The following is a 21,860-nucleotide window of genomic DNA, read 5'->3' as shown; positions in this document are numbered from 1 at the left end:
ACTTTGCATTAACAACAGAAGTAATTTCAGAAATGCAAAGGGTGGGACTCATTTTTTTGTCATCAGCGATATGGGAAGCCTGAGGTTCCATGTATTGTTAGAATTTTATCAGGTTTGTTGTATCCTAATAAGTGAAAGAGAACTGAACAGCTTTTTTGAGTCATCAGTAAATAAAAGCTCACGGGATTGACAGGATTTCTTTCAATCAATGGACCTGGAAGTCATGCACCTGTCTACGCAGCATCGTTGTTCTTCTATATCCTCCCGCACCTGAGGAACTCTAATTATGATAAACATGATTAATGAGTCAGACTGCAGTGTCTGGCAGTCTTCTGGAAATCCAGTTGTTTAGACCCGTGAAAAAGCTACATTTCTTCTGTACTTTGTAACTGGAGCAAACTGTAAAGCGGAAGATAAAGTTGGTTTGGACATAGATCTTCCTCCTTTGTACATCTTTACCCTTCCACTGTCCTCACTGTAATTGAAGACAACCCTTCAAGGCAATGCTGCCTGGCTTCATAGATCTTGGCTATGCTAAGGTGAGATCAGTGGACAGATGTAGTCTGTAACCTAGATAATTTGGACATGGTAGCTACCGCTTCTCCTTTCAATGCTATACTGTTTCAAATGTCTGTTCCCTTGATACCTCTAAACGTCTCACTTTCATCTTTATTCTCATGTTGATTAAAACTGGAGTCCTGATCTTGCTGTATGAAATCAATACATGAAATAGATATGTAGTTGCCACTATTGGGCAGTGTCTTATAAGCATCTTGAATGTGTTTTCAGAAGTAAAGGAAGAAGTAACAATGTGTTTATGGAACACACCGGGAGAGTATTTCTGATGGATAAAGGTGAGGGAGAGGAAACAGACTGTCATAGGAGAAGTGAATAAACAAGGTAATACACACAGCAAATTACTGCAATCAGTGACTGACTGACAGCACTTAATAGGATAAGGGCAGAAAGGAGAGAAATACAGGTATGTCATATTGACAGCAGTCTCAAAAGATTTTAGCTTCAGGAAGTGTGGGTCAGTGAAACACTTTGCAAAGGATTTAGAAGTCTCAGAGCACTAGGATTATCTAGTGGGAGGGAGCAGTATATGGGAAATCAAGCTGAAAATTATTTAATGAAAAAAAGGGGAGGAGGAATCATGACATAGAGAGAAACATATCCAGCTAAGAAAAAAGCCTATTATCTTGCAATTTGTTTATCCATCTGTATCATGTTCCAGGCCAGAACTGTATTTTCTTCTGTGTTTGGAAGGTGCCTTGCATACTTTTGTATGCTACTGATAGTAGGCTGTCATTACCTATGCAAAACCAATCTCTAATTGAAGTAATACATCTGTGGGGTTTTTGTCTGTAAAGATTCTTCCACCAGAATCTAGGATTTTTGTACAAGTGAAAAGTCCTTGTGAATTTTTTTCTAAATGAAGAATGTTTGGGGTTGTTTTTTTAGTTCATAAATTAGTTGTCCAGGCCTTGCTCTAATGATAAGCTATTTATCTTACAGTTGGTATTTGCAAACAGGAGATGCTCCAGAAGAAGAATGTTTTGGTGGATGGGGTCATCCTAAATGGTCCAATAATGGACTCAAAAGCAGGAGAGAAGTTTGTGGAAGATGCCTATAAGATTATAATGGAAGAAGTCATTCAGAAAGCTGATGATGTAACACAAAAGGTAAAGCCTTAGTTAAGGACAGTAATCAACCTGCAGGTCTCGTGCTTTTCTGTCTTCCAGCATTCCCCAGTCTAATTTTTATGTTCAAGCAATGCACAAGACATGATAAAACAAAGATCCCACAGGACCAGTTTACCAGAGCTGCCCTGCAATGGACAGTTTTGTGAAATCAGTGCCAAATGTTGTGCTTACCTTGTACCTTTATAACCTCTCCCTCTTGGCTAAACTGTTCACTGCTGGTATCTTCCCTCTCCCCATCACTAGGTTTGTGAATGGCGAGCCCCTGAAACACTGAAGCAAATTCTTGACCTGGAAATGAGGGACACTGGAGAATCTCATCAGAAACTCTTGCAACTCTGCCGGGATGTTATACAATACAGCGTCAAAACCAGTAGGAATGTGATTTCTAGTGAAGTTATTTTGTATGCTAACTTAAGGAGACAGAATAATGTTTTCAAAGTTCTGTCACCTTTCAGGACACTGGGGCTATGAATGTTGTTTTCTGCCTGCCTGTACAAGTATGCAAACGTCTGTCCACGTTTCTTTTGTCTGAGTGAATGCTGGTCACCATAGGTTTGACTTAAATCTGTAATCGCAACATACTAATCAAAAACTGATTCCTGTAGTGCCAATTTACTATTAATGGTAGATTCTGTGATTTTGTGAAGTCTTGTGAAAGTCACCTAGAAAGTTGTGATATAACAATCTAGCAAAACATGCAGGATTTGTGTGTGGTTCCTGATGTCTGAGTGGAGGGAAGTGGAGTTGCCACCACTGCATTCAAACATTCTTAATTATGATTACCCTACATTTATTATTGTTCTTTTTGATCAATAGTCTTATAGGGTGTGAATTTGCTGATAGGTAGCAATTCCTGTTCCAGACACTGTGAGAAGAGAGCCTGCAATGTTTCGGAGACAGTACCCCACATCTCTGCAGGATTAGTTCTCTATAGGGTTTCTGCAGTCTGTGTGGTATAATACAGCCTTAGTGAAAAGGGATGAACAACATCTGTTCAGGAAATAGCACTGTGGATAAGTAGCTCAGGATTTCAGATGTGGCATAGTTTAAGCCGTGTTTTGGAAAGTGAGAAGGAGGTTTGATTTAGTTAGTTGCACATTTCCAGGGCTTGTTTTCTTGCTACAATCACTTTTGCTACAAAGTAAAATTACAGAATAATTTTGAGACTGAATGCATGCCTTTGAAAACCATAGAAAAGTAGTAATACTGATCCACAGGGAGAGTGCACTAATAATGTGCAGATATAATTACTAAGTTACTGGAGGGTGTTCTGTTTATTGTTTCCAAATTGCCTTTAGATTTTAATTTGTGCTATGTCACCTTTGAAAGGATATTGTGTATAAAAATACGCTGTGCAAAGGGTCTTAAGTATAAACATTTATTGAAGCCCTGAATATAAGTGGAGCCATACAGTTCAGCTTGTTTTGCATGTGAAAATACTATGCTGTGGATTAAAATTTAGGTGGTGATCCCACTGCTGAACTGACTTGTTTTTATAGTCAGCAATAGTATAGAATTTTCTTATAATTATATCTCAGTGTTTCAAGGCAGGTAACCACACTGTCTTAACTTGTAGCTTTAAGTCTGCAGCAAGTTTTTCCAAGCTGTTAGCCTACCTCTTTACTGAGACTTCGGTGGGAGCGCAGGCACAGCTGCCTGGGATCAGCAGGTTCCTGTATTCTACTGCCTAGCAAGCCTTGGCTGAGCATCCATTGTGGCTTCTCAAAACTGCTGTTAAAAGCCACTATGTAAATTCATTGTCAACCTCTTTTCTTTTTTTGATTTGTAGAACGTGTGAACAACCCACATTCATTCTGTGCACTACTTACATCTCTCAAACCTTGTTTTGGGACTCAAAGTGCTTATTACATTGAGTTTCAAAGGATTGTCTAACCTAAGAAAAGGACAGTAAATCCAGAAAATACTGAGAGAATGATGGAGTCAAGTGTGTTTTGCAGCATCAGTGTTCAACTAAGAGTGATGTATTCTCTTTTCATGTATATGCTGCCACTGCTTGCTTTTCATCTGCATTTTCAGGTCATCCAAGATTTTTCAATCAACTGTATGCTGGAGTAGATTATTACTCGTTAGTGGCTCGTTTCATTACAGAAGCACTGAACCCAAGTGTGTAAGTGTAGGTTTTTTGTCATCTTCATGATGAATTTGTATGCCTTTTGGAATAACAGCTTTTTTTGCTTCCCTTCTCTTGATTTCTCTTTTCATTGTTACAGAGGAGGTAGGAATTGTGCAGAAATGTGGGAGAGAAAACATTGTGAATTGGCTGAATAACTCACCAGAAGACTGGCTAATCAGATTAAGCCTTTTTTGTTTTGTTTTCTAGTTTGTGAAGTGGGGCTTAAAAGTCTAGGTTTTAAAACCAAAGAGGTCTCCTCTTATCTTTCTTACTTAGTGCATAAAAATTAATCAGACTTACGCAGTTGTTCATTTCCTTCGAAGCATTCTGCTCAGAGCTGAATGCAAATGGCACCTGCCTACTGTTTACCTGCAAATATAAAGCCTAAATAAAGTAATCGTTGCTTGCAATAGAACAATATATCCATAATTTAGTATGTGACCTACATTAAAAGCAAACTCTGTATTACTTTGAGAGTGGAAGTATCAATGTGATACTCCCAGGAACTTAAGAAGGAACGGACTCTACTGGGTCAGATCCATAGTGTTTTTAGTTCTACTACTGGTGATAGTCAGCTTCTGATAGATTAGAGAAAGGTGCAAGAAACCTTTACTTCTAAAAATACTCTGTGGAATGAGTTCTGTAGTCTTAATACCAATTGTGATGCTTCTATTTTTGTTCAGATATACTTATGAAGTATCCCCTGTGTTTCTATTGGTGGAAGAAGCAGTCATCAAGAAAATGATTGAGTTCATAGGCTGGAAAGAAGGTGATGGTATATTTAATCCAGGTAGGAACACTTCAAACCTCAATCTGAGCCATTATAAATTAAGTAATACTAGGTAATTCCATGAACATTGGTTTCATATGGAATATCTGAAAAATATGCACTGCAAAAATGCAGTGATGCATTTAATCCAGGTTTATTTTATGTATTTATAGTAATAATTGTCTGATCAGTGAATGAATGAAAACAGATCCACATTAAATGTGATGATGTGGAAATTAATTGTTTGTAACTGATAGCCTTCCTGACCTTATTAAGAACAATATGAACATCTTCATTGGACTGAGTCAAACTGATTGACAGTCAGGGAACTTATGTGCTAGACACCAAACAGCAGTGCTTGAGGGCATTGATCTGTCCTGACTATCAAGTGTGGGAAGCAGAGTTTATCTTCATGGAACTGTCATGAGCTTAACTCTGAGTTTTGATAGGCTTTTTTTCCCCAGATGTTATGATAAGGCCAACCAAACAAATTTATTCAGCTTCTTGATAAGCCATGATTTTCAAATGTTCTGGAAGACAATGTTGCAGCCCACTGTATTGAAATAATGAAGCATAATTATATTATTCCACAGATTATTCAGATAGAAAAGCTTCACATCTAGCCTAGTAATTTGTTACCTAATTTGAGGGTGTGAAATCAAAAATGGATTTAATGCCCTTTTCCAAATCTAAAACGAAGCCAATAATTCAGTCACTAATTCTAGCCTACATATGATTAGCAGAAAAATAAGCTAAATTTCCCCCAAGTTCTGTTTTTGAAAAAATACATATTAATGATACAGAATATTTGTCACATCAGATTTGATGTGTATTTTCAGAAAAAACCTTGCTTTTACATCATAATTTCTTAATTAAACCTTATTGAGATACTGTCAAAAGATAAATGAATTGTACTTTTTTGTGCTACTTTTATGTAAGTTTTTTTCTTCTTATTTCGTTTTTGTTCTTTAAAGTGAATAAAGCCCATCCAGAGCTTACCTTGCAGATCTTCAGTTTCCACTCACTGTTTCTTTGTTTTTTTTCTAGTGTGTAGTGGGTTTTTTTATTTTCCTCCTCATAATATTCTGAGGCCTGGTTACCCAGGAGATCTCTCAGGCTCTGTATGGTGCAGACACAGCTGAGCTTGGTGCAAGCAGCTGAGCTGGCACTGCTTCAGTGTAAATGGGAAGGAGCTGTCGCAGAGTATTTTTTATTGGGGAAGACTGGATAAAGTTCTAAGTCTTCAGGAAATATCCCCCAAGAGCATACAAATGCACTCTGTTTCCCTGCATGCTGCAGAGCCCGAAGTCTGTAAGAAATAAGCTTTGATGGATGCATCTATAAGCTAACTCTGATTTCTTTATTTATATATTATTGGACATATTAATTATGAAATTTATAGGTCAAGCACTCAGACACCAAGCAGGTGCTAGTAATGTGGCTAATATGATATTTGTATGTCTCTTTCTGCAGGTGGCTCTGTTTCCAATATGTATGCTATAAACTTAGCAAGATACAAATTTTGTCCTCAGGTAAAAGAAAAAGGACTTTCAGGGTTGCCAAGACTAGCTCTGTTCACTTCAGAAGAGGTAAAAACAAAACAAAAAGCTTTTTGAACTTTATAATTCTGCAGCCTTTGAAAAATATCACTTGGATGTCTGATGGGGCACTGGTGCAATAAATTTGTCATCTGTGCAGTATGGAGCTAAGTGAAGAAGTCTGATGTTAAATTTCCTTCCAATATCTTCCTTGTTTTCAGAAAACAAATACAGATGTTCCTGCTCTTGGAAACAGCTGATAGAAGGATAGGTTGTATGTGGGGGGAAACCTAAGGCAGAATGCATGTGGTGTGTTGTGGAGGTCTGCAGATTTTGATTTCCTACAACACAAATTCTAGCAGGAGCCATAGGTAGGTTTAGGATGTCAAAGTTTTTTTCTTTTTCCTGCAGGTTCAATTTGTTAGTACAAGCTGAGTGCTAGAGGACTTGTGAGATGGCTCTTTGCAGCTCCTCCTCTGCCCTGTGTCTGAATACAGACTGGTGGTTGTTACAGAACCAAACCCACCATAAAGCATTTCAGAAAAAAAAATGGATCTTTGGAGAGTTCTTTGAATAACTGAAAATATGTGGCTAGTTTCAAAGTTTTTGAATAATATCTGTCTAAACTGCCTGTGGGAAATGGAATTATATTCATATGTTAATTCTGAAGCTATTTTTTGAGGCTTTTTCTCTCACTTGTCCCTCGGATTTTAAGTGTACCATTTGATTAGCAGAGACTTATTAATTCTGACTCCACTATATAAAGGCCACAGTGGAACCTTGTACTGGGCAATATACAGTTACTAGAATAATTTTAGCTCTTAAGTTTATGCTCCAAACAGTTTGCAGTTAAATAGATGAGGCTCTTACTTTGAAGAGGCCTGAGAGGCCACTTTTAGTAGTTGGATATTGTGGCTATTGTCTAAGATCTCTAGTGTTTATTCACAGTTATGAGGGATGAGACGTGCATGTTCATATATACTTACGTTAGATTGGCCTGTGCTGAGTCCAAGTCACATTAACCTTTTGGAATTTTGTTTAGTTCAGGTAAGTCATATTGAGAATATATGTCATAAATGGCCGACACTGAAGATAAGTACATTAAGTGATTGTGTCACTTAATTTGTGTCACTGTTATTCTTTTCTTATTTATTTTAAGCCTTCTTATATTTAGCATTTTGTGCCTTTGTTTTACTGAAGAAGTACCTGGAGAAGTAAATATTAAAATAGGTCCCGGAGAAGTTGACAATCTGTGTTTATCTTGAATGTGAAGCAGGTAAACAGTGTTGGCCTAGAGAAATCATGAGGCTATAATGAACTGAGAGTATTCATAAGGAGTCAAAACACATGGCTGCTCAAGGCACTTGTGCCGTTTTCAGGACTTAGCTTCAATATTGTAATCAAACGAAATTATTTTTGCCTTGAGTTGCCAAGTTCCAAAGTTTTAGTCTGGCCCTTGGCATACTAAAATTGTTGCCTTGCTGTAGAGCAGGGGAATGCATGGACTCGTCAGTAACTTAATTTTATGTGATCTGGGTCTATGTATTTTTTGTATGTTCTTGAAAAACATGAATGTGTATGTTTAATGCTTCACTTGGCCAAGGTCCTCACATGCATTGTTTGGTCTTCAGGAATAAAAAGGCTCCTTGTTCCTGCAAGTGGAACACATAGCTACTTAAAATTGAGGTCATACAAAACGTACCCTGTTTGTGCTACTACTCCATAGTTCTCTTGCTGGACCATTACAGTGATTCCTCTTGAGACAGTAGCAGTAGTAGAGAAATTGTTATATCCCACTTTCTTGAGGTATGATTTGTGGCTCTGTAGGAGCTGAATACAGTTGTAGTTACAGATGTCACTCCACCTTTTTATCACTTCTTGGTATTTGAATCCCATCTGAACTTTTTTCTGACCCAAGACTGTATTTGCATTGATATAAAAGGTAGAAATCTGCTAAAATTGAGGTAACTGAGTGTAGAAGAGGGTACGTGAACAGCTGAAATGTGCATGCTGATATAGGTAGCTTCTTAGATGCAAGGAAGCTAAATTCCTTCCCAGTGCAACTTTTTCATGGAAATAATAGTGAGAGAACACAGCATTAACTCACCACATTGTGCCCTATTGAAGTAACAACAGACAATAGAAGAGCAATAGAAGTTTCATAAAATGTAATTGCTTTATGCAATCATTTTTCCAGGAAACTTTTGAAAATCAAGAAAATAGAAATTTATCTTATGTTTTAATGAGCACTGCAGGAAAGTACCTTGTCTTTGCAAGTGTTATTAGGAAACAAAACCTGTGGCTAGCTATAGTTAAAATAGTATAGCAGCATGTCTTAAATGCACTGTTCCCATTTGATCTTGTGCTCAAAGGCATTCATTTCTTGATACAAATGGCTACAGTTTTAATATGTCCAAATGAACAAAACTGTGAAAGTCATGGCAAGAGTAATCTGAACTCAAAATATCTAAAATTGTTATTTAAAATCATGAATGTAATCTAGATACAAATAATATCTCCCTTGTTTTGGTGGATATTTCTTTTTCCATTTTTGGAAAGGGATCTGTGAACAAGTATATTAATTGACACTTTTGGCTCGAGCTGCTAAATGTTCTTTGGTATATTTTCATAATGATGTGGTGTAATTTATCATAATAGCTTCTCATAATGGTGGAGGTGGAAAAAAGAAACTCTTGTATGTCTTCAGTCAATATAACTGAAAATCTACTTTTTTTTCATCAAAGAAAGCATGTGCCAAGTCTATGTAGAACTATTAAGACCTTTTCTGTCCTAGCGAAGAACTGACAATTTTCCAAGAGGTGCAGAGGTATTTACGGAGGCAAGAAATAATATATCTTGCAGCCTGCTTTGTTTTGCTATTCCCTTTGTTCTTCTTTCCCTCTGCTTTTTGGTATAATCTCTCAGGTGCTCAAGCCTCTTTTATTTTTCTCCCAGTCTCCTGTACCATTTTGTATAATAAGATTTGGTGATTGCCTGTTTACTAGTATACTGAATTTGCAGGTCTACTGCTTTCTCAGTTTGAAAGCATGATTATTCCTGGTGATTCACACCTTTTGTTTGAACCATCAGTGGTGGAGGCAACTCATACTTTAAATGATTCACCAATCAGTTGGAAACATCTCCAAACTTGTACTGAACAACACACAGTCACTCTACAATTATTCGTTGATATAATTTGATGTAATGTAAGACTAATTATCCACCTATGTATGTTACTATTCTTGTAAGAGTTTAAATGAAGAAGTCTTGAAGGTTTTGTGAATGTGTCATGTTACAGAATCAAGCTTTCTTAAAACTACCTGATAGTATCAGGTAGTGTCTTTGTATGCCTTTGTTTAAAAAAAAACTTCTTTGTCAAAAAAAAGAGCCCTTTGAGGTGATCCACCTCATCAAAATAAGTGTGACATGCTTTAATACCTTTAATATATTCATGCCCACACATTAAAATATTGTACGTTTTTCATAATTATGTTCTGTGGTAACTGCATTTATGTGAACCCTCTGGAAGAAAATGGAATTAACCACCTGGCTTCATCTCCTGTATGAAAAGTAACATTTCTAGACACCTTCATGGTTGCTGGAATATGTGTTCTTTTAGCTCTTCAGTAATGTGCAAAAGAGACAATTTTATTATTTTGAGAAGAGCAGTGATAATCCAAGGCTGGATGATCTTGATTCCGAGAAGAACCATGTAGCTCTATGAGATGCAGCATACTCTCAAAACTGACACTATTGCTCTGAGAGGGTAGGCATTTGGCATGCTGCATGTTTTTCAGAGTGGTTTTGAAATCTGAAATTATCTTCAGGTTAAGAAGGTTGCTGTATCTTGATTTCCCAGGTTAATCTTGAAGATGGGTAAAGCTGAGATCAGCATACTCTTATTCTGGAATAAGACAAAATGTTCTTAAACTGGAATAACAGTACCCATAGTAGTACTTGTCTTTAGTGGTGAATGTTGGAAATGTGGTAGGATATACCTTGAATAGTTGTTTAACAGAAAATGGCTTGTAAGAAGTACAAAATGGATTGTGGGCTTGAGTATCCTTCTCACCAAAGCCATTTAACCATGTTCTGATTGAATAAACACTCATTTCTCACAACCTTTGAGCCGGTGAAGGGGCCTCTTCTTTTGCACTCACTTCACAGATTTCATACAGTAATGACCTTTATTCAGTGCAAAATGTGAAGTGGGCTGCATGTACTTGTACTCAACCAAAACCATCTCTGATCTAGCTAATTCTTTGCTTTAATAGTAACTTCATTTTTGGAAAAATGCACACTGGTCCAGACTGGAATCTTTTGCAAAATCCATGTTAACTTCTGATGTGTTGAGTCCTGTCTAAAGTCTGCTTGCTTTCATAATGGTGTCTAGGATTCATATTCATGTAAACATGTTTCAAAACACCATGTTTTCAGACTCTTTGCAGATGGCACTTGCAAGGCTTTCAAAGCCCTAACTGTACCACATCTAAAGGCTTTTAAGTAAGTCTCAGGACATGGGCTCCCTGATCCTCTGAACAGAGTTGATGGATCAGGCCAAGGGTCAGTTTAGTATAGTATCCTGTCTCTGGCAGTGGCCAACAGCTGATGTTTAGATAATGCATGTAGAAGTATTACAAGGACAAAGTAGTAAAAGCTTTAAATATATCATAATTAAAAGTTCAGTTTCCGAGGAGTAATGTTTTTGGACGTTCAGGTCTATGGGTTGCTTCTAGGCTGTTGAACTCAGCCTTTGGATGTTTCTTCTCATGCATTTGCTTACTCTTACAGTTATTGATACTTTTGTCTCAGTTCTATGAAAACATTTTGAAACAATGATTCTTCCCTAATGGCACTTGAAGGTTTCTTTTTTTCATTCTAATGCAGAACCAGCTATTAAAAGCATGGAATAGAGCTTTGCATTTTGTTTTAAGCCCTCACAGTGCAAATCTGTCTTATTTTCCTCAGTCTTCAGTGTGTGTTATTGTTAAATAGAAGATGGTTTTGGTGATGTGTAGCTTTTTTGGCTTACTTTTTGTGTTAGGATATGCTGTTGTCATGACTGTTAGCTGCTATTAAATTAATTTCAGTATCACTGTTTTCTATGCTAAGGATTTTCTTTCTTTTGTTTAATTGCATACTTCGTTTTTTGTCTTTCTCATTTACAGTGTCATTACTCCATAAAGAAGGCAGCCTCCTTCCTGGGTATTGGTACAGAGAATGTTTACTTTATCAAAACAGATGATAGGTAAGCAAGCAAAAGCCATGGCTGTGGTCTCCGAGCCTTTGAAAAAATGCAGTACATAACCAAACTGTTTGAAAGTAACTGAAAAAGTTTTAAATCTGTGTCTCTTAGAGGTAAGATGATACCTGAGGAACTGGAGAAACAAGTCCAACGGTCCAGGAAAGAGGTGAGGGTGGTAGAGAGTGCATGGAGAGGAGGAATATATGATGATGGTGTGCTTGTGTCCACGTGAAAGGAAGGAAAACTAAGAGTGAGTGAAGTCTGAAAAATAGGGCAATGTAACAGTGTCTTTCTTACAGGCGCAATTGGTTTGCCACAAACTTGTAAAATGAGTCAAGACTTCTAGTTGCTACACTCTTATGAGGTATTAAAATGCCACAAGGTGTTTACTGCTAATGACAGTACTAAGTACAGCACTGCTCTGAAGTATTTAGCACATTTCTTCTAGGATTTCTTTCAGCGTTGATCCTTTTCTAAATGGATGCAGTATTTGCTTTCCTTAAATGGTAGATTAAAACTGTAGGTTTTTCAGTTAATTACAGCAGCTATTGCTTTATGCTCTGCAGTGAGCAAAAACTGTAACACCTGGCTTAGTCTCTAAAACTATCATATAAGCTACAAATGCTAAATTTGGTCTTTTCTAGTATTGTGGCAAGAGTGTGGAGTTTCTGTCTTGTGACTTTTTTCTCCCAGGTACTTTGCTAAGTGGAAAGTCAAAGCACAGCTTTTTGGAAATGTAGAGATGTGTGTATTTGGACAACATTAACATACATTCCCACAATCTGTAAGACAGCCCTTACTGTAGTCAACATAACCTATTTTAGAGAGCTTGGAGGGCTTCTTTTGGTTTGGTTAGCTCACCTTATTTTCTCACTTACAGTGTGTGCATCCAAGCAGTAGGATTCAGAGGTCAGTCCTTAGTCCATGATCTGTGACTACTAAGCAACTAGTGCAGTGTCAATGATGTGGATGACACCTGCCATGGAATACTACCTAGGGAAACCTACTTTTGTGGCTGATAGAAGGCAGAGAGAATGCTGTCCTGTCATGCACTGGCATGGCCACAAGAGCTTTCACTGAGATCTGATTTAGATACATCTTCTGCCAAACAACCAACTCTTCCTTGAATTTCATGCTTGATAGCATAGCTATTGACACATGGTGGCCCTAATCACCTAGCAAGCTTTCTTGCTTTTTTCTGTAGTTTGCATTATCTGTAAAAGACAACCTGTTTTTTACTCATTTGAGCAAGCTGGGGGAAAAGAAAGGACTAAAATAAAATGGAGCAAGAGGAAGCTGACGAGAGAATGAGCCCTTTGATCTTACAAAAACAGAATTCTTGTTTGGTGTAATAAATCTAATGTTCATTTGAAAGAAATCCTCTGGCATGTATCACTTTTTAAAAAAGGTCAACCTCAGTATGTAGCTCTGCAATTTAAAAACAAGTGTTCTGTATTAAAATGCTCTACTTACAGCAGCACTGCATTTTGATGGAAGCTACAGGTATATTGGAAGGTTTTAATTCCATCAGAGCTTCAGTAAGTGTATTTGTCCCTGACAAAGTGCTACTTTACAAATTTTACAGAAGGACACTTTTGTGAATTACAGTAAATACTCTAATTACTCTAGACAACAGAGGATGTATTTGCTAGCAATTGGAGCACAAAACGATTCACTCACTATGAATAGCAAGTCTTTAGCCTCTTTTTAGAGAATTTATTCAGCAAGTTTTATATAAGTATTGTGAAGAAGAATAAAAATTTTCCTTCTTTGTCGTAAATGTAATGGTAACCATCTTTGGAATTTGTAGAGATCCTGGACTTGTCCCCATATTCAATCATGTTACCTACTGGCTACTGGGGGCCGTTTGACTTTGTAGCTGTGGGTAAAAATTGGTGAGAATGCTAACAGAGATTAGGTGCAGCGGATACATCTTTGCCTCACTCGCAAGTGTTTCATACTTAAGCTTCAAGCTAGTTCGTAAATTGGATTGACTTTTGTGGTAGGTTGTACTAGAATGAATGACTGAAATGAATTATAGGCTGGTAATGCTTTGTAAATGTATGGGATTAATTTAAATTAATTCCAAGGTTACTTTTCACTGCTCTAGCAACTTGTAAAGAAATTTAAAAATACAAACAAGTCATAATTATGTACCATTCTAACAGTCCTCTTCTACACTGTTAAAGAAGTATAAAGCTATTAGAGTGGAAACCTGAATCAAGCCTGTCTGTGTTTGTAGCAGTGTTAACACTTTTTTAAAAACAGCAATCAGATTGCAGCTGAAATGAAGGTACATAAAAAAAGTCATGTGTAGAATTTGGGGGTTTTTTCAGCTGTTGTCTGATTTCAGTGAAGCTACATTGAGTTACATCAGCAGAGAGAATTGCATCATCTGAGATTTAGTTCACTGCAAATGAACTCCAGGAATCCCAGATTGTACCATTTAATAACAATGTCAGTGCATATTCAGTAACTGCATTGTCATGCAAATTCTGGAACGTACAGGGGAGTTCCTATGGCATGTATTCACCAGCAAGTAAGACCGTAGTGTCATCGCTAGGGCTGGTACCCTCAATTTCAAGTTGTTTCTAATTCCACCAATTCTCTCCATTATTTCAGTTTCTGCTCTTAAGTAGGCACATACATCTGCAATGGTACATGACCTAGTCTGCTATTGTAATAGCACCCCTGCTAGTAGTTGAACGGGAAAGCAAAGAGCAAAGTGATTGAAACCAAAATGGATGGCTTGTGATGGTTGTCTGAGACTGCAGCCCGACAAAATTTTCCTTCTCCCTCCTGTCTTAACCTTAAAACTGCTTGAGATCGCTGGTGGTCTCCCTCTTAACATTCAGTTACCATCTATAGCCTTTCCCGTTTTCTAGACAGGGGTAGAAACAAGAGAATAGCACTTTGCTGTAGATGGGGGTCAGGCAGCGATGACTGGCTGGCCTGGTCGTGGTATGTACCAGGCAAAGAATAGAGGCATTATAGAGACAAAGCAGGTGGAAACCTTAGAGTCATGAGCCCTTTCCTTTCATGGGCATTGCTGGTTGAGCTAGCAACTCATCCTTATTTGGCAGAATGGCAGGAAATATGGCAATAAAATGTGGATGACTAAAATGAAAATCAGTTTATAAAGAGATGTCAAATACTCAGTATGTTTTGATTTTGATTCTGTCAAAACAGTCTGAAGCTCATGAAATTTGCCCTGAGATGGTGTTAACTGGAAATGGAAAATGCTTCCTTTTTAAAAAAAAAAAGGCAGCCATTGTAAATGCAGTACTTTCTGCTGGGAAACTAAAATGTAGACTATCACATATTTGTCCTACATTGCTAGACCTTTTTATACTTTAGCTCTGCAGATATACTGCAGGAAATGAGCAGTGCAAATGTCTTTTTTTTTTCAATCCCTTTGCAGGGTTCGGTACCATTTCTTGTCTGTGCTACAGCAGGCACAACAGTGCTGGGAGCATTTGATCCTCTGGATAAAATTGCTGATATCTGTGAAAAGCACAGCCTCTGGCTTCATGTTGATGTGAGTTTGTATACTGTGTAGTTGTGTTTAGCACTGCTTTTTTTATAATTGCTATTTTCCTTTGATTGATGTTTCTTTACAGAAGTTGGGCTTTAACTTTTTTGCGTGGAGAAGAGAAATTCATTGACTTGTCTCTTAAGTGTGCTGAAAAACAGCAAAAAATTTGGTTGTGATAAGCAGTCAAAGCTATTTTTGTCATTGACAGGTTGTACTTCAAAATTATTTTAAAATCAATTGCTTCTTAGTACCTTCTAAAAATGCTTCAAGTGCAACTATATACAAACATAACTTCAAATTCTTTCCGCATTCTATTGGAGACTGGACACCTAAGGATTGTGGTTCATACAGGTTAAAAGGTTTCTGACTCAACCAGTTGTAAATATGAAACAGAATAATTTACAAGTTTGTGTTCCCTGTAGATCTCCTTACCTTTTCCTAAATTTTTCTTTTCTCATTTCTTTATAATTTTGGGTTTGGATATTAAAATCCATTCATGAACCTTTTTGGAAAGATCATTGAGCCTTTTTAATGCCTAATAGAGTTAGCTGTAAATGTGTTTTTTTTTCTAAGACTAAGTTTCTTCATATTTTCTAAGATTGTATTCTATTTATAATGGCAATGCCACAAATCCGGAATGGCTAAAAGGCCATGCAGCAATGAGAGAATCCAGGGCAACATTAATGGAGATTTTTATACCTGCTCTAAATTTTTGAAGTGTGTGTTTAAGTACCTAAAGAAAAAGATCATGTAGGCAGTGATAGTGTTTCAAATAAATACAGTGACTTTATTAATGTCTATGAGGTATGTGTGAGTCAAAAGAGTTTCCTTACTGACTTGGGGGCACAAATGCAGAATTTAGCCCTAGTGTTTAGAGTGTCTGCAAAACCTCCTTATGGCTATGTGCTGGTGAGAATGACCCAGCAGATTTTCAGTGAAGTGCAGCATTCACATCAGGCACTAGTCTCTTGCATGTCTGTGTAGAGTTGGTGGAAAGAAATCATAATCTCTGTTGGATCTTAGGTGAGTTGAATGTACACGCTGGAGCCATCTCCAGTGTCTGTAGGAGGACAATGAGTAGTCTCCTAACATACTAGCTGTAGCTGAATAACTAAAATTAGATGGGATGATCCTGGGCCATATTCTGAACTATATATGTCATAGGCAGATGATAGTGTTTTGTGAACAATTCTCCCAGTTTTGCTTTATGTTAAACTAAGGTAAAAATGTCAGTGAGTATCTTAATTTTCTGCTTGCACAGTGACTGTAGTTAGAAGTTAATTGATTCCTAGTAGAAGACGAATGTCCAATAATAAATTTGATTTATGGTCTGGAAGACCAATTGTTCTGTTAAGATGTGATTCATGTCATGAACCTCTCAATGGTTCTGAGGAGTTCTATCTGTTTTTTCCTCATTTCCTTTCACTCTGTATGAAGAATTGAATGGAGATAACTGTATGTTTGTTTTTTGTTTAAAGTTTCTTGCTGTACTTATATTAGAACAGGATCTGGGGAAAGACTGAAAAGCTTCCTACGTAAATGATGTCATGTTTATACAAACATGCTATGGGAAAATGAGCAGACTGTAATACATATGTGACCTTCTTTTACTCATAGCACCATTAGAAATAGATTTACTAGAATAATATGTAAAAAGGTATAGTGAGACCAGGCATCTGCCATTCAGAAAGAGATTACAAGAAACATCAGAGTTGAGATTTTTTTCTTTATTTTTGACCAAGCCTGCTGCCTCCTATCCTTGTAGGCAAGAAAATAGTATTATTGAAAGCTCTGAGGATCTACATTCCTCTGAAAGGCCTGGCATCTTGTGAATGATTTGAACCTTATACAGTCTGAGTTATAGCAAGTGAGTACTACTGTTTGGGCTTGCTGTAACTTTGGAGGAAAAAAGATACAGTTAAATTAAAACAAAGATTCAAAACCAGGGAAAGTTCTAATTTAGGACTTTTCATGTATCGTTGATAGGAATCAGTATTATCTACCACAAATAGTCTCAAGAGCTCTTTAAAAGAATGTTATATGAATGTCAGTGGTGTTATTTCCAGATATACACTGATGTATCTCATTTCAGCATATTCTTCTGATCCTGAAAATTGATATGTTTACCTTAGGGAGCCTCTTTTCATTACATATGAAATGATAAAGCTCATGATTCTTATGAAGGGCAAAAGGGGGACTGTCAACATAAAATCCGTGAGCTTCAGAAAGATATATTTCAATAAAGTCAGAAATAGTAGATAAGCTCTCATATGAGACAAACTTAAATAGAAAAAGGGAGTTAAGGAAAAAGTTGTTTGAAGAAGGTAATACCAATAAGCCCAAACTTTCTCAGCAGTCAAGCCATTCAACAGCCTAAGTGCAGAGACTATAACTAGGCTTGTTTTGTGCACACTACAGTACTCATACACACATTCCTGTTGTTTATTGCATACTATCATATGACTTTGATGCCTTTCTGAATGACTTGTTTTGCATCATCAAGATGCTTTCAAACTCCAGTACTTGTGTGTCACATACTGTGTTCATATAGCTTTAAATACCATGTATATGTATTTCTTTCCTGCTGGTACCTACTTTGTTCTTCCTATGGCCAGACCAGTACAGAGAAACAGATTTGACCTATTATCCTGTGCTTAGGTAGTTTAATCACACTGCAAACACTGATTCCCATCATTCAGCTCTAAGCTCTTTGTTGCTTGTGAAACACAGTAATTTTCTCAGACCTAGTTACCAATTACATTGCATGAGACACAGGTGATATTTGTTTGAAGCTACCTTGCATTGATCTTAGCTGGATTTGCTGTAAATTAATTGTATCAATTTAGTTTGATCTACCTTCCTCTGTAATCTTATGGATGGAGGAGTGTTGCGGTACACTGTTGTGGTACACTGGGTGGCAGTGTGGGCGGTCGGAAGATTACGTGCTTACGTTACAGGAATGCAGTAACCACCCACAATGGGCGAGGCTTAGTAGAATTATATAGCCCTCTGTGTTGCTCAATAAAGCGGCCATTTTGGATCTTCTGTATCAGAGAGAGTGTATAAGTGACCTCCCAACGGAAGGGAGTTGGGTGCCAAATATCACAACAAGTTTCCACAGAGGAGAAGCAGTTAGCTTTTGTCTTTGCAATATCCCAGCAGAAAGCCAGAGAAACTTAGCAAGCTGCAGCTGTGGCAGTGAGTGAAAACCTGGCAGCAAAATCATACCCAGAGAGCAGTTACCAGTGGTTCACTTCTAAAAGGGGAGAGAATTTTGAGCAGGATTCCACAAAGGTCCATCCTAGGTTAGAAGTTATCTGGTATTTTCATTAAAGACTTGGATGAAAAAGAATATGCTGACTAAATTTGAAAATGACATAAAACTGCTGCAAGAGGCAGTGGAGGACAGGATTAGAAATCAGAGATCTTAACAGTTTGAAAAGTGGAAAATCTAGGCTACAGTTCAATAAAGACAGAGCTCTAAGTTTAAGTTGTAATAATCAATTGCACAAATGCAGTCTAGGGATTATTGTCTAAACAGCAAATCTTCAGAAAAAGGTTTGGTGTTTGCAGTACATCACAAATGAGTGATTGTAAACATTTTCAAATAGAGTTAAAGGTCTTTCAAAATTGAATCCTTTTGCTTAGTGCTGCATCTGCTTTATCTAGATTGTGTCCAAAGAAAATGCTGTGAAGGTTATTGACCTACAGGAGAAAAATTAAAAACCACTAAATTGGTGAGGATAAATAGAACCCTATCTAGAAATTACGACCAATGAGGAAAGATTGAAAGCACTCATGCTATTTAAAGTAGAAAAGACAGAGACAATACATAATAGAACATAGATCCTTTAAAAGCTTCTGCAAAAAGAAAAGGAATAATCTGTTCCCCTGACCACTGCAGTTATAACAAGAGGTATCACTATTTAGGACTGACACTTCCAATCAGTAGGATTATTACTGTTAAACACAACTTAACCACTTAAGCTGTGCAGCTTCTATCACTAAAGGTGTTTAAAATCAGACAGTCCAGTGATTCTCAGTATTCTGAGGTGCCTTCTCATTTGGTTTTGTTTCTTTGCCAGCCCTCAATCCCTAAGCACTTGGTGGTTGAACTGGGTGAAGAAGCATGGAGTGCGAATTCATCTTGTAGTACTGAGGCTCAAAGATTAAAAAGTGGTGGAGATATCTGGACCTCCAGTGTTATCATCCCTCTCCCAGATTTCCAGCAGTAATTTTTAAAGCAAAGGCAGAAAATAGTTCCAATAGTGCTGTGGAGGCAGCAGCTGCTGATGTCTCTGCACCTTGTTTTTCACTTTGATGCTAGTAGCATTGATTAATAATCTCTAGAAAAGACCAGTGTTTGACAGAAATGAGAAGAGTATGGCTGATCCTGCCTTTGGAAGTGGTACACTATTGAGATGACCTCTTGAGGGCCTTTCTAGCCCTGTTTTTCAGAGATGGTGTGAAAAACTAAACTTTTTCAAAACCAGACACCTTTGGATGTACATTTTGTAAATATTTGATATTTCAATGGATTGCTTATGAATTATGAAAATCAGGAAATAATTTGGTGACTGTTTTGACTTTGAGAAGAGTAAAATTTGTTTGCGGTTCAGTCTATGAATATGAGGTTCAGTTTGCCTTCCCATAACATGGCAAACTTTGGCTAGGGAAGAAACCCAATTTCACGTCATGTTTCTGCCACAGGATTACTGTGAAGTTTGAGCTAAATTTCCCACCTTAGATTCCACCTGTAGATTGAGCAGCAGTCCTTTCCTCAGCAAGAATCATGACAACATAATATATGGTGGGCATTAATGTGATGCATTAATGAGAATGATGTGTGTTAAGGCAAGTTATTACCCTTTCATTTCCTTCTGAGCCTTTACCATTCCTGTCTCCTAGAGACAGCAAATCTCACTTCTAATGTATGCCCTGTGAAGCAAATACTGATGCTAAATTCTTAGATCAGCTGTCGCATCCCTTTCTTTTGTGGAAAGGGAGAACAAAAGCCAAACAAGTATGTATTCTCCATGCTTAGGTCACAAATCTTCATGTAAGTAATTTCTCTTTTCTTCATTAGCTCAAAATCTGTGACTGTCTTTTAAAAAAAGCTGAGTTCAGATGTTTTGTGGACTGATACTTCCTGTGCATCTCTGAGGAGCTTTGCCTACTTCACAGGGGTTTTGCTAAAGTGGATTCTGCCTGCGTGAAGATTGAAAATCCTTTATTACAATTTCTCACATGCACTGTATGTCATGTTCTCTGTTTGTTTTGTGTTCTCCCCGCCCCTCCTCTGTGGACACATGTTGTTTGAGAACTGAAGATTCACAGCCCCTGGTGGGTGAAATCTGATCCTTGCAGAATTAATGGATGAGAATCAACTTCTCTGACTCCAGCTGTCCAGAAATTAAACTTGCGTAATAAAAGCTAGTTCTTTGGGTTCCTTCTACAGTCCATGGAGAGAGACATCTGCAAAAGTTGTCACCCAAAGACAGGTGTCTAGAATAGATAAGATGACACTCAATAAGGAGTTTCAGTGGAGAGCTCCTTGCTACAGAGACCTAAATGACTCTTGGACCACACACTTACCTCTTAAATGCCCTGAGGGAGATGTGGTGAGTCTTTGTCTCTTTTTGACATCAGTTGGATTGCTGGTAACAGAGTTATGCTGCTATTGCCTGCTTGCTGACTTCACTTTTTATGTCCAGACTCAGTGGAAAATCAGAGCGTGGATTTTGCAATTGGAAGAGATTACAATTCTCTACTGTTTCTTTTGAGAATATCTTATTCCTGCTAGCTATTTCCTTTCTGAGATATGCAAAATGGGGCTTTCTGTTCTTACTACTTAGGTTTAGGCTAGGGGAAGGAAGCACCTCTGATTCAGTATCAGGAATGGGTCTGGTTATGCAAAGACTCTTCAATTCTTGCCCTTGTTTATACAGAAGGGACTGTGTAAGTGTAGTTTCAAGCTCTCGGGCACAAACTACGAGCAACCTTTTAGGCATAGCTCAGACTGCCATCTTCATTTCAGTAGATGATACTGACGGCAAAATACAGCCCACTGAGCATGTAGTAAATTTTTAAATGAGCTAAAACATCTTCAGAAATTATTAGCAGAAGCATTATCAGAAGAACTCTATACAAATAATATTGTCTTGACTCTATAAATGTTCCAACAGGCTTCTTGGGGTGGCTCAGCTTTGATATCAAGGAAGCATTGCAGACTTCTTCATGGCATCCACAGGTAAGTTAGTTTAGTTCATGGACACACTTCCAGGAACTGAAATGAAAGTTGTGTGGCCTGTTGGCCTCTGTGAGAACTGCATTTTCCAAAACATGTATTACTATTCATTGGAGAAATTTCTGAACCTGTGGGTGTGTTGCAAGGGAAAAGAATGAGAAATATGATTTGTCTGCTTGGATTGTGTTTGGCCATCTTTGATTCTTTAGTACTCATAATTATAAGTGCAATTTCCACCTCCATTTATAGGGCTGATTCTGTTGCCTGGAATCCCCATAAAATGCTGTTGGCAGGAATCCAGTGCTGTGCTCTTTTGGTGAAAGACAACGCTGTAAGTGCTCCTGTCCTTTTTTTTGCCTTATTTTATGCAGTAGTATATCATTGCTGTAATACAGAGAACAATTGCAAGTCAGTTCTACACAGCAGTGCAAATGCTGAAAGATATTGTTTTGAATTGCACTACAAAATTATTAAAGGGTGAATAAGAGTAGGATCAAACTGATCCAAGTCACTGTACTCACCAGTGGTCAAATTTTGCAGCTGGTGCCCTTGCTAGTTAACTTCTGTCCATGATTTACATTCAGAACTGACTATTTTTGTCACCTGGTCTGCAGGTTAAACACCAAGCTCATCAAACTTCTCGGAACAGCTTTCTTTCACTGGGACAGCAGCAATACTGTGTCTTT

The 21,860-nt window shown here is 37.6% G+C and overlaps 1 protein-coding gene across 1 annotated transcript; it reads left to right on the top strand.

Annotated features, from left to right (window-relative positions):
* Positions 1-1,538: 1,538 nt before the first annotated feature.
* GADL1 (glutamate decarboxylase-like 1) lies at positions 1,539-21,505 on the top strand (the record flags this gene model as incomplete). Its single annotated transcript, XM_010131179.1, has 10 exons — positions 1,539-1,685; positions 1,950-2,076; positions 3,744-3,834; positions 4,524-4,630; positions 6,083-6,198; positions 11,316-11,395; positions 11,504-11,558; positions 14,814-14,930; positions 21,113-21,177; positions 21,424-21,505. Coding segments are annotated over exons 1-10 (987 nt in total), but the record flags the coding sequence as incomplete, so codon positions are not given.
* Between the last annotated feature and the right edge of the window lie 355 nt (positions 21,506-21,860).

This window comes from Buceros rhinoceros, unplaced genomic scaffold (genome assembly GCF_000710305.1).
Source record: "Buceros rhinoceros silvestris isolate BGI_N320 unplaced genomic scaffold, ASM71030v1 scaffold23272, whole genome shotgun sequence".
NCBI classification, from domain to species: Eukaryota; Metazoa; Chordata; class Aves; order Bucerotiformes; family Bucerotidae; genus Buceros; species Buceros rhinoceros.
This window is presented reverse-complemented; position numbering and strand designations above follow the sequence as displayed.